The 13,034-nt window shown below is 48.0% G+C and overlaps 1 protein-coding gene across 4 annotated transcripts in view; it reads right to left on the bottom strand.

Moving 5' to 3' along the window:
- Positions 1-3,749: 3,749 nt before the first annotated feature.
- ZNF777 (zinc finger protein 777) overlaps positions 3,750-13,034 on the bottom strand; it is a 29,177-nt gene continuing 19,892 nt past the window's right edge. For all 4 annotated transcript variants that reach the window (XM_078343545.1, XM_078343546.1, XM_002751860.6 and 1 more), the window contains 2 exons: positions 9,234-9,485; positions 3,750-5,311 (listed from right to left, as the gene is read on the bottom strand). In XM_078343545.1, coding sequence (XP_078199671.1) covers positions 4,155-5,311; positions 9,234-9,485 — 1,409 coding nt within the window. In that variant the 3' untranslated portion in view covers positions 3,750-4,154. The remainder of the gene's footprint in view (positions 5,312-9,233; positions 9,486-13,034) is intronic.

Here is a 13,034-nt window from a genome sequence, read left to right as displayed (position 1 = left end):
TGAAGCGTACATAACAGTTATAAAGAGACGTATGTAAAGTCTTCAAAAGTAAGAAGCTCTCAATAAACGGTAGTTATTCCTTCTGCTACACAGCTTTAAGGGGCCAATGGCAACAGGCAACTTGGGAGTTCAAAAGTCTGACTTTCTAATTAAATTAAGGCACTTGAGCAAAGCACTGGGAAGGAGGACCAGAAAACCCTATGAGGTGGGGTACTACCTTCTGCAGACTCTGGAGCCTGGCCAAGGGGTGAACTGAAATCCTGTCCACTCCTACATCAGGACCATTATATAGCTGTGGTTCAATTTGCACTTTCTTACATCAAAATAATCTACATCTGCCTGTTGAAGTTTCTTTCTCAGAGATTCATTCTTTAAGGATATAACACTAGCCCACTACCGACTTGAACTTCTGTTTGAAATTAACTCTTATGACACCTTAGTGTCCGCCAGTGTCTTTGCTATGTATTTATTGTTATTCAAGCCTCAGAACAATGAGACCTTTATTATCCCCATTTAACTGATGAGGAAATTGATGTTTTGTTGATTAACTTGTTCAAGGCCATACAATTATGAAGTTTAAAGCCACGTCCTTTTGACACCAAAGGCTATCTACACTTTAGGAACCGACCTCTATTTGATGTTGGTCTCTGACCAATAGCAGAGATTAGGGCAAATGGAAAGTGAGATTCAAAGCGGTGGCAGAAAGTCAGGACAAGAAGAGAGATGATTTGGGGCACAGGGTGCCAGGCACTTAGGAAGAAGAGGCATGAGGAGGGGGTCAGAGTCTGGGAGGCGGAGGTAGAAGTCAGGGAAATCATGGCAGTCCAGCTACCGGTAAGATGCACCAATCTTGACATACTATAATGTGTCTTGAAAGACTTTAAATGGAATTACAATAGACAGAGACGTAAGGGTGCATGAACCAGGCTGTTCTAATTGATGCAATGAATTCAGTCAGTTAAAAGAAAAAGAAATACCAATCTTTGACTATATTTGGTTTTATCCTTTAAAAAAAAACAAATTTCAGATGGGAGCAATGGCTCATGCCTGTTATCCCAGCACTTTGGGAGGCTGTGGTGGGAAGATGGCTTGAGGATAGGAGTTTGAGACCAGCCTGGGCAACATAGAAAGAATCCTTCATCCCGAAAAAAGTAAAAAAAAAAAAAAAATTAGCCAGGTGTGGTAGTGCACACCTGTAATCCCCCAGCTACCCAAGAGGCTGAGGTTAGAATGAGCCATGATTGTCCTACTACACTCCAGCCTAGGTGACAGTGCAAGACCCTGTCTCAGAAAACAAACAAGCAAAACAAAACAAAACCACCCAGACTGCCTAGAAAACGAAAGCTTCTCAAGCACCATCCTCATTTGACCCCATACTAACTTCATGTAACAAATGAAGCTCCTGAGCCTCCACACGGATTCTACCCCCACCACCTCTAACTCCACTCAAGCACCATCCTCATTTGACCCCATACTAACTTCATGTAACAAATGAAGCTCCTGAGCCTCCACACGGATTCTACCCCCACCACCTCTAACTCCACTCAAGCACCATTCTCATTTGACCCCATACTAACTTCATGTAACAAATGAAGCTCCTGAGCCTCCACACGGATTCTACCCCCACCACCTCCACCTCTACTCAAGCACCATTCTCATTTGACCCCATACTAACTTCATGTAACAAAGGAAGCTCCTGAGCCTCCACACGGATTCTACCCCCACCACCTCCACCTCCACTCAAGCACCATTCTCATTTGACCCCATACTAACTTCATGTAACAAATGAAGCTCCTGAGCCTCCACACGGATTCTACCCCCACCACCTCTAACTCCACTCAAGCACCATTCTCATTTGACCCCATACTAACTTCATGTAACAAATGAAGCTCCTGAGTCTCCACACGGATTCTACCCCCCACCACCTCTAACTCCACTCAAGCTGGACATTTCCCGCACTCTTTGGTTGTCCAATTCCAGAGCTAGTAAAAATTTGGGGCAACAACAGCCCTCTACCAAATACCTCCTCAAATTCCTCCACCAACAACTCTTTGAGACTTCAAATATCCTCACGTTCAAAAGGACCATTTCCCCTGCCATCCCTTCAATCGCCGCCCACTGATTCTGTTACCTGCAACCTGTCTGTGGCACAGAGCTGGTTCTCCCACATCTGACAGATTCAGCCCCGGGATAGCTATTTGCATCACATTTCTCCCCTACTCTGCTATCTTCAGTGGTTTTTCCTACAAGGTCAAGTCAGTCTGCAGCCTTGAAGCCTGAGATCCTCTCTGCACCCCTAGTCTACTCCAAGCCAACATTTGGCTCTGTTTCTCCTAGACAGGCCCTTTCCTCCAGCTCAGTGGGTTTAATCTATCACTGTTCCCAATCTTACATGCAGCCAGCTCTCCACACTTTTCCTTTTATGACCACCCGCACCAAGAAAGCTTTCCTCATTTTTCTCATCTATGGAAATCCTCCCCATCCCGAAGGTCCAGCTCAGATTCCACCTTTTAGGGGAAGCTGTCCCACAGGCCTCCTCTGCCTGGCACCTAGTGAAGCTGGCTGCATGCAAACTGCCGGAACTACCTGCACATGTATCTGCACCAGCCCCCCAGCTGATGCTTGAGGTCTTGGTGGAAACTGACCCTCAGTCCTTCACACCAGCCCAGACTTCTGCTCTCCCCTCTGGCCACCATCCCTAATATCCTACCATTGAGTTAGAAATTCAGCGTCAATGGAAAAGCTCCACATGTGAGATTTGGTGCCATCACTTCCCCTTTCTGTGCTTAGCTCACGAATTCTTTATACAAAGGAGAGGGAGTTGATGGTCTCTATGGCCCCCTGAAAGTCAAGAGTGCATCCCCTTCTTCCTCCAAATCCCCTTTTTTGAACCCCCTTCAAGTATCATGTCACAATTTGACAGGCCTGGCTTCAGCAGTGCCCTCCTCTCAGGCTAGTCTCTCTGCTTTCAGCAGAAGTCCAGCTTCCCCAGTGTGTGGGGCTGAGCTGGGCACTCTACTAGCCTCCATGAATTGTCCCTTCGAGTGGCCTGAATTCTCTCTGGGCCACTGCCATCAGCAGAGTAAATCGCTCTGTGCGCCATGTAGTATGCCTGCAGTTTCCCTTTCTGTAAGACAGAGCTGGAGGGAGATGGGAAATGAATGAATACCCAGAGAAACCAGGGCTCGTTAGTACATTCAGCAAGTCCAGAGTAGCTTTGGTACAACATTCAAATAAAAAATGTTCTGACTGGTGCCTTTTGTGGCTTCCCCAAAGACTGGCACCAGGGGCCTCTCTACCTCTTCCCCAGGCCTCCCTCCCGCCACGCTACTCTTCAGCCAGCTGCATTTCCAGCTGGGCAGGAATACCTGGGCCCTGAAGGAAGCATCCAGCTTTTGCTACAGGAACTTTCCAGTTCATTCCAAACTTGACCGTCACTCTCCCTGACCGTGCTAGTCAAGTGGGACCTAGTTCGTCCTGAGTTCCCAGCATCCTCCCGGACTCCAGGGCACAGGCGATGGTCCAGGGGCTCCTGAGATCCCTTAGACTTCTCTACGGCCTCAGGCTGGTCAGTCCTGCCTCTCCTCCATTTCAGAACCGGCAGCATCAGCGACTCCACCACCCAAACGGAGAATGGACACACAAAAAGGATCCAGCAGAACCTGCCAACTGACACTAGCACATGTCCCTCGGGCCTTCTCAACCCCGCCCCTTTAAACCAAACAAAAACGGCAAACAGGAAACGCTCGTCTTTTAAAAATTACTCTATTATTATCAAATAGAACCACAGTATCCAAAAGGTAATTATAAAGTTCTATCCCCAGCTAGATGGCCCTGCACCGCCCCTCTGAGTGGCCGGCGGCCAAATCACGCCCCCCGTGCTGATTGGTTTCATCCATTTTATTGTCAAGGAAATTAACAGCCCGAAAGGGTTCCCCAGGTCAGCGCCCTCCCCCCCGGGGCACCAGGGAAACGCACCAGCAAGGGACCTGGTCTCACAGCCCCCATGTCCTTGGAGGAGGGACGAAAGGAGAGGGGAGCTCACAGTAAAGGGGCTGGGGGGCGCCCCGCCCCTGCCCGTTGGGCTCGGGCCTGGCGGTGTCCGAAGGGGATTCAGCCCGCACCTTGGCGGGCAGCGGCGGCGGGGCGCGCGCTCACTCGCCCGTGTGGGTCCGCAGGTGGTACTTGAGCGACTGCTTGTAGCGGAAGCACTTGGCGCAGTGCGTGCAGGGGTAGGGCCGCTCGCCGGTGTGCGCGCGCTGGTGCTCCAGCAGGTGGTGCTTCTGCGTGAAGCGCTTGCCGCACTCTGCGCAGTGGTAGGGCCGCTCGCCGGTGTGGATGCGCCGGTGCTCCAGGAGGTGGTGCTTGCGGATGAAGCTCTTGCCGCATTCGGGGCAGGCGTGCGGCCGCTCGCGCGAGTGGACGCGGCAGTGGTTGGTGAGCTTGGACTTCTCGCTGAAGCTCTTCTCGCATTCAGGGCACTTGAAGGGCCGCTCGCCCGTATGAGTCCGCTGGTGGCGCAGCAGGTGCGAGGGGCGGCTGAAGCTCTTGCCGCACAGGCTGCAGATGAAGGAGACCTCATGCTTGCCCGCGTGCACGCGCTGGTGGATCACCAGGCTGATGTGCAGGCGGAAGCTCTTCTTGCACTCGGGGCACGTGTAGGGACGCTCGCCCGTGTGCGTGATCTGGTGCTTGGTCAGGCTGGACTTGTGGCTGAAGCTACTGTCGCACTCGGGGCACTTGTAGGGCTTGGGGCCCCCACCACCGCTGCCCGAGCTGGGTGACTTGGGGCGCGGCTTGAGCGCGTGCTTGGGGTTGAACGCGGGCCCGCGTTCGGGAGAGACGCAGCCACCGCGCACACGGTGGATGCGCTGGTGCAGCGTGAGCTGCTGCTTGTGCCGGAAGCTGATCTCGCACTCGGCGCACTCGTAGGGCCCCTCCTTGATGTGGTTGCGCTGGTGGATGATGAGGTTGATCTTCAGGCGGAAGCTCTTGCCGCACTCCATGCAGGTAAAGGGCCGCTCGCCGCGCCGGTTCCGCTGCTGCTGGCTCGAGGGCCCACGGTTCTCGCTGAGGTGCCGCTCGCCGTGCACGGAGGGCGCCAGCCTCTTCACCACGGGGTTTCCCAGCTGCAGGGGCGGGGGGCTCTCTTCGCCTTCGGGGGACATCTCCCCGGGCAGCGGGGTCTGGTACATACTGGCCTCGTATCTCCCGGACAGCTGTCCGAGGGACTGCAAGTGCTGTGGCAGCTCATCCTCCTCCTCCTCCTCTTCCTCCTCATCTTGTTCCTCTGTCTTGATCACAATCCCCTCTGCTCCAGGGACAGAGAAAGACAGAAAGTCATTAGCTGTTGCCTGGTGCCTCTAACCTACCTGGATGGAGGTATAGCATCGCTTCACCCTAACCAAAACATTGCATTATTGGCTCAAATTCCTTCTTTTGAGAAAATTCTCCTCTCCCTGCGGCCCCTGGTCCACTCCCTCCTCCCAACAGGGTGGACTCCTAACCCAGGCTGGCCTTGCTGTTTGGTTCAGAAATGAGTTAGGACTTAAAATGGGCTAATCAGAGTACTCTTGGGATTTTATAGGGAGGATGCAGGGGAGATTGCTTCCTGTTGGTCATGATGGGAAACTGCTGGCAGAGCTGGACCCGGCAGGAAAGACTTAAACCAGTACACAGAGGCGGTGTGGGAGCACCTGGATCCAGCCATGCCTGATGGTGGCATACTTACAATTCTCTAATTATATGAGCGATACATGCCCCTTTTTCCCTTAGGCTGCTTAAAGGTGGGGTTTCTACCAGCTGTACCAAAGGGTCTCCACTCCTAAGGTTCTCAGGACATCTTGCCCCTCTGAGGATATCTCTGCCTGAACTCTGCTCAGATCGACCCACTTCTTTCCTTAGCCCACTGGGAGATTTCTCCTCTTGGTGCCTTTCCTCACCTTCCTCCAGAAATTTCCCTCTCCTCTACATGTCTGTCTTCACAACCTACAGCACTCCACCTCTCCTCGGAACCCACTGTACTCACAGGTTCCGAGGAATCAGGAACCCAGCCTTCTGCAGCCTCTCATGGGAGGAAGATGTACCAGCACAGTCAGAAGACTCCACCACCCTTGAAACTAGATCAGGTGCAGGCAGTGCGTGCCCCACCGGGAGATGCCCCCTTGACTCTCTAGCCTGGCCCTTTTTGAGAACGTAAGTTTTAGAGAAAAGAAGTGCCCCAACTCCTGTTTGAGTTTTCTCAAGTGCCTTGTATTTATTTGGCACTAACTGGGGAGTTCTATTTTTGGTCACCAACTTTGTGTTATATGAGAAAGTCACTCACTTCTCTGGATCCATCTGTGACAGAGGACACAGAAGGCAGAATCATTAAAAACAAACCAACAAGATCTTTTCAGAGCACTTATACCTGCCCTCTCTTTTCATGAGCGCAGTATCTTACCATAGGGCGAGTCAAGCAAGAATTCTCCCCATTTCGCAGATGGGTCATCCAAGCCCAGATATCAAGTGATGTTTCCAAATAGAAAACGAAGTCCTACGCCTTTCTAGAGCTTGCAGGTTAGGACCCACCTGGTCCACCGCCTCAAATGACATGGACTGAAGCTAGCAATGTTCGTGGCCCAGCCAACGTCTTGTAAGGTTGCTAGTGACTCCTTGTCCTTAGCACTTCCTTGTCCTCCTCTACAGCCAGTGAACTACAGTGGGACAATTAGGACACAGGTGTGCTGAGTCAAGGCTGCCTTAGTAGTGTTTCTCAGCAGGAAGTGACCCAGAACACCCTTGGAGCACAATGCCTAAAAGATCAAGGAGCAGGCAGCTGCAGCGAGTGGTAACTAGTTGCCCTGGTGTTTATCCCAAAAATATAGAGTATGTCTGAAAGGCAGAGGGGAAAATAGGTCCTGAGAAGAACTAAACTCTCCTTGAGCATCAAAACTGCTTTTTTCTATTTTCTTCTTTTTTATTTATTTTTGAGACAGAGTCTGAATCTACTGCCCAGGCTGGAGTGCAGTGGTGCAATCCTGGCTCACTGCAACCTCTGCCTCCCAGGTTCAAGTGATTCTTGTGTCTCAGCCTCCTGAGTAGCTGGGATTAGGTGTCCGCCACCACGCCCAGCTAATTTTTGTATTTTTAGTAGAGATGGGATTTCACCATGTTGGCCAGGCTGGTCTCGAACTCCTGACTTCAAGTGATCCACCCACCTCAGGCTCCCAAAGTGCTGGGATTATAGGCGTGAGCCACTGCGCCTGGCCAAAGGTGCTTTTTTCTTAATGGAATGTTAAACACCAAACATTTGACCCTAAAACTCAAGACTCAAAATTCCACAAACTACTGTTTAGTAGTTTTCTAAAGCTCTACTAGAATTAATGCAGGCTGTGAAAAAGGCAATTGAGTTCATACAATGACGGTCCCAATCTAGCACAAACTCATAATTTGCCTTATATCTTTTCACTATTCTTTTATAAAAGACAACATGGTTATGTCAAAAATACTTCTGAAATACCATGCAGTTACTTAAAAATAAGGTGTTAGATCCATATGTGTCCATATTTTTGAGACAGGGTCTTGCTCTGTCGCCCAGTCTGGAGTGCAGTGAAGCAATCATGGCTCACTGCAGCCTCAGCCTCCCAGCTTCAACCAATCCTCCCACCTCAGCCTCCCAACTTCAACCAATCCTCCCACCTCAGCCTCCCAGCTTCAACCAATCCTCCCACCTCAGCCTCCCAGCTTCAACCAATCCTCCCACCTCAGCCTCCCAGCTTCAACCAATCCTCCCACCCCAGCCTCCCAGCTTCAACCAATCCTCCCACCTCAGCCTCCCAGCTTCAACCAATCCTCCCACCTCAGCCTCCCAGCTTCAACCAATCCTCCCACCTCAGCCTCCCAGCTTCAACCAATCCTCCCACCTCAGCCTTCCAGCTTCAACCAATCCTCCCACCTCAGCCTCCCAGCTTCGACCAATCCTCCCACCTCAGCCTTCTGAAGAGGTGGGACTACAGGCATGCACCACCATGCCTGGCTAATTTTCTAATTTCTTGTAGAGATCACGTCCCCCTATGATGCCTGCACTGGCCATGAACTCCTGAGCTCAAGCAGTCCTCTTGCTTTTGTTTCCCAAAGTGCTGGGGTTACAGGTATGAGCCACTGCTCTCAGCCTAGATTTATATCTTTTGACCAAGAAGTATGTCCATGGTATTTTCTTAGATGCAAAAAGGCAAATTATAGAGGAATTATCTACAGATAGTTTTTAAACATTTAAAATCAATATAATACTTTTAAAAACATAAATAAATGGATGTGGATATATTTCTAAATATAAAATCACTATACAAACATGTAAGTTGAATGACTCACAAAAACAAAACATCCAAACAAAAACAAAGGTCCACGTGGCTTCTACCAGTTTTTCAAGGAACACAATTTCTATTTAGTTTCAGAATACAGAACAAGGGCAAAAGCTGCCCGGTTCATCTGATACATCCAGTAGAATACTGTTTCCAAAACTAGATGAGAATCATTCCAGAAAAGGTTCATTTCCTTTATGAATACAGTTGTCTAACTTGAGTAAAATATTTATTACCTAAGTCCAATAGTGAATTCAAAAAATACATCATGATGATCAAGTAAGGCTTTTCCTGGGCATGCCAGGATGGCTCAGCATCAGAAAATCCATCACGAAAGACGTCCTAGGATCAGGCCACCATGAGCTCCAGCGCCTTACTGTTCTTGAACTCACAAGGAGCAAGAGTGAGCAGCACGGTGATGATGAAGTTTTATAATTAAACAGAATGAAGACTAGGTTTGACCAGAGAATGCCAGTGCCATCGTTATTTTAAAACCATGCTCTCCAAGGCTGCAATCTTCTAGGTGGCACAAGACGATCAAGGACATGTTGGGAGAGGTCTAGCTTTGCCACTCTCTGTGTGGCCTTGCCCATCTATTTGACCTCTGCCTGTAAAATGAGAGGTGGGATAGTGATCTCTGAGATCCCTTTCATCCCTTGCCTGAACCAGTCTTTAGATGTAACCACTTCTTTCCTAGGTCGGAGATGGATTCTTACTAAGGGCTGAGTCAGGAAGGCTATACCTGAGGCCATGCTTGGTAATTCTTTAATGCCTGCTGACCCATCAGTGTTGAGCTACCTCTCTGGAGAAATTGCAGCTTTCCCAGGGGGCAGGCGCCCTCGGGGAGGCCTCATGGCAACACTTCCCCAGCTCTCCCCGCCCAGCACTCACCTGTGCAGTTCCTCTGCTGCACCAGTATCTGCTTCAGTTCGCTGAACTCGCTGGAGCCTTCCGTGGACTCCTCCAGCGTGTTCTCTGGCTCCTGCATGTCCAGGTCTGGCTGTTCCCCACAGGGGTCACCCAGCTCTGAGTCCTGAAAGCCATGCTCTTCCACCTGTCCCATTAGGGGCTCGGGTGTCTCCAAACTTTCTGAGCCCTCGTCGTTGGTCTGTACCTCGATCTTAATCACGATCCCATCATGTGCTGAGAGAGGGGAGGAGGAGAAAAGAACCCAGAACACATTCATGCCAGCTGCCCAGGTTTCTGCAGCCCTACAATTTACATCTCAATAGGTCTTATCTTGGAGACCATGAAAAAAATGTAATATTGAGTTGGAAATGAGTAGATACAGAATTTTCTGGAGACCTTGTAGCTTTGAATACCAATACAAACTGTAGACAAGTTAAAATAGATGCAAAGTTTATTTTCCATGAACTCCATAATTAAAAAATATATTCGGCATTGTCAGGGTTTATTATTACTCTTATTTTTTCAACAGAGAAAGGTCTCATTCTATCACCCAAGCTCAAGTGCAGTGGCATGATCATAGCTCACTGTAGCCTTGAACTCCTGGGCTCAAGTGATCCTCCCACCTCAGCCTCCTAAAATGCTAGGATGACAGCCATGAATGGGCCACTGTGCCCAGCCAGGGTTTATTTTAAAGAGATGCTCATTCCCTTTCTCAGACCAGCCAAGGGGTACAGTTAACACAGTTTCTCTCTCATCTACTCCCTCCCAATCAGGGTGAGGAAGAAAAGGCCAACCATCTTCTGACCACTCCCGCCCTTTGGCCCCATACCCTGAGGTGTTCAAAAGACAGACTCACATTCCCCAGCATGTATGCATGTACAACAGGCATCTGAGTTTGTTTTAGTTAAACAGTATCCTAGTACACACTGCCCTGAAATTCATGTTTTTAAATTTGCCTATAGGCCTGAAGACTAATTTCAAATGTATCATTACATACAGGTGTCATTTTACATAAATGGGATTGTAACACATTCTTGCTCTTTAAGTACAGTACTTTTCTCCTTCTAATTTGCCTTCCCCTTCTCTCACTTCCCATTTCACCATATGACTTCCTAGGTAACTCCTATGATTAGCTTGGATTTTTCTCTGTGCTTATGCTGTTATTCTAAACATATATAAATATACATTTATATGTTTTTTTTGGTCACTATTGGTGTTAAAAAGGAAAATTGCTTTGTGGTCCCCTCCTCTGTGTTCCTCTACTCAAATATCTTGTAGAAATCCCTTCAAACCAATTTTTTTTTTTCCCTTTCTTTTTGAGACAGAGTCTTACTCTCTTGCCCAGGCTAGAGTGCAGTGGTGTGGTCTCGGCTCACTGCAACCTCCGCTTCCCAGGTTCAAGCAATTCTCCCGCCTCAGTCTCCTGAGAAGCTGTGATTACAGGTGCCTGACACCATGACCGGCTAATTTTTTGTGTTTTTAGTAGAGACAGGGTTTCACCATGTTGGCCAGGCTGGTCTCAAACTCCTGACCTCATGATCCACTGGCTTTAGGCTCCCAAAGCACTGGGATTACAGGTGAGTCACTGAGCCCGGCTTTTTTTTTTTTTTGGTGTGTCAGTTTCCCTCTATTGCCCAGGCTGAAGTGCGGTGGTGCAATCTCAGCTTACTGCAATCTCTGCCTCCCAGATTCAGGTGATTCCTGTGCCTCAGCCTCCTGAATAGCTGGGATTACAGGCATGCACCACCATGCCCAGCTAATATTTTGTCTTTTTAGTAGTGACAGGGTTTCACTATGTTGTCCAGGCTGGTCTCGAATTCCTGGCCTCATGTGATCTGCCCGCCTCAGCCTCCCAAAGTGCTGGAATTACAGGCATGAACTACCACACCCAGTCTCAAACCAATTTCTATAGTGCTAACACATTGTTAACAATGCTGTATATATTCCTTGGTCAGGAAAAACCCTAGCTTATTCATTTTTCCTTAAGGAAGAACATTCACTTTTTGTTCCCAGACTTTTGCTATGGTGAACAAATGTTCACTGCAGTAACAATAGAATATGTCATATACAAACATATTCATTCATTCATTGAATGTTTACTAGCAGATATTTACTGAGCACCAACTACATGTCATGTGGTCTAATGGCTTTTGATATATCAGTGAAAGAAACACAGACCTTACATAAGGTGGCAGACACAGTAAATAAATTACATTGTATGTTAGAAGGTGACGAGTGCTGTGAGAAAAAGAGAAAAGAAACCAGGAGACAAATGAACCAAGCAGCCTCAGTCCTGCCCTTCTGAGGCTCTCGTGCTCCGCTCCCAAATCTACTTATTCCCTTACTAAGAAATCAAACTCATCAGCTAAAAATGGGTGCTAAACGACCTACGCTGGATTTCTTCGAATGTGTGGCACTCCTTTAATGCCTCTCTGATTCACCAGCTCAACTGGTTTGGGAGCGGATGGAATATAAAGCAGCTCTAATGTTCTCATTTACCCCTCACAGCCTTAAATGAAGACCTCTGCTACACTCCCTCAGAACTGTGGGAGCTCCCACTCTCTCCAAAGATGTCTGTGTCCTATTCTCTATTAAAAGGAAAAGAAGGCCGGGCATGGTGGCTTACACCTGTAATCCAAGCACTTTGGAGGCCAAGGTGGGCGGATCACCTGAGGTTGGGATTTCAAGACCAGCGTGACCAACATGGTGAAACCTCGTCTTAAAACAAATAAAGGAAAAGAAAAAGTCATCCATACTTCCATCACCTACTTCGTCCTGCAGCGGCTGAAAGTCACCATCTTCACCTCCCTTTTCTCTCCAATCTCAGGGAAAGTCATGTCTCTCTTCCCTCCTCCTGCCACTGAAATCCTCGGCTTGTTTCCTCAGCCCTGCCCCTTTCTTTCTCCCTGCATTTTTTGTGGGCCTTTTCTCCTCTGTCTTCTATCCTTGTCTCTGTGCTAAATCGTTATGAACCCTCCACAAACATGACTATATGACTCTCACATCGGGAAAACTTCCTCCCTGACTTCACAAACTACTTAAAATATTTTGCTTGCTAGGCCAGGTGCGGTGGCTCATGCCTGTAATCCCAACATTTTGGGAGGCTGAGGTGGGTGGATCATGAGGTCACGAGTTCAAGACCAGCCTGACCAACATGGTGAAACCTTGTCTCTACTAAAAAATACAATAATTAGCCAGGTGTGGTGGCGCACGCCTGTAATCACAGCTATTCAGTTTGCAGTGAGCCAAGATCACACCACGGCACTCCAGCTTGGGAGACAGAGCAAGACTCTGTCTCAAAAATATATATATATTTTGCTTGCTTACACCTTAAAATAATTTTTAAAACTATGTACTCCTTTGCACCTTTTTGAATAAATATATAAAGTGCATCAGTAACTGCAAAATATGTAATTTCTGGAGAATTATAAATATTGATCCTTTGAAATAAACCCTTTAATGTTGCCAATGGAATCTAAGAACCCTAGCAATTTAAAACCCATCATTATTCACTTAAAAAATCATGAACAAGTGCTTCTTTGATAGTTGGAATTTTTATATCATTCCTTTTCACCTTGAACTTCTATTTCTATTCCCACTTTGTCCACAGAATTTTATCCTAATAGAACATATTTGTATGCTTAGAAGCCTTTTACTCCTCACTTCATCTACCACTCTGCCACAGAAATGTGTATGTAAATTGAAAGTTTAATTTTGCTTTCATTTCCAATAACCACAGGTCTTTATAAGTGTTCATTTTTTTCCCTGGCTTAAGTTATCCTC

The sequence above is a fragment of the Callithrix jacchus genome, chromosome 11, assembly GCF_049354715.1.
Source record: "Callithrix jacchus isolate 240 chromosome 11, calJac240_pri, whole genome shotgun sequence".
NCBI classification, from domain to species: Eukaryota; Metazoa; Chordata; class Mammalia; order Primates; family Cebidae; genus Callithrix; species Callithrix jacchus.
The sequence above is the reverse complement of the archived record's forward strand: the minus strand, read 5'-3'. Positions and strand labels throughout refer to the sequence as shown.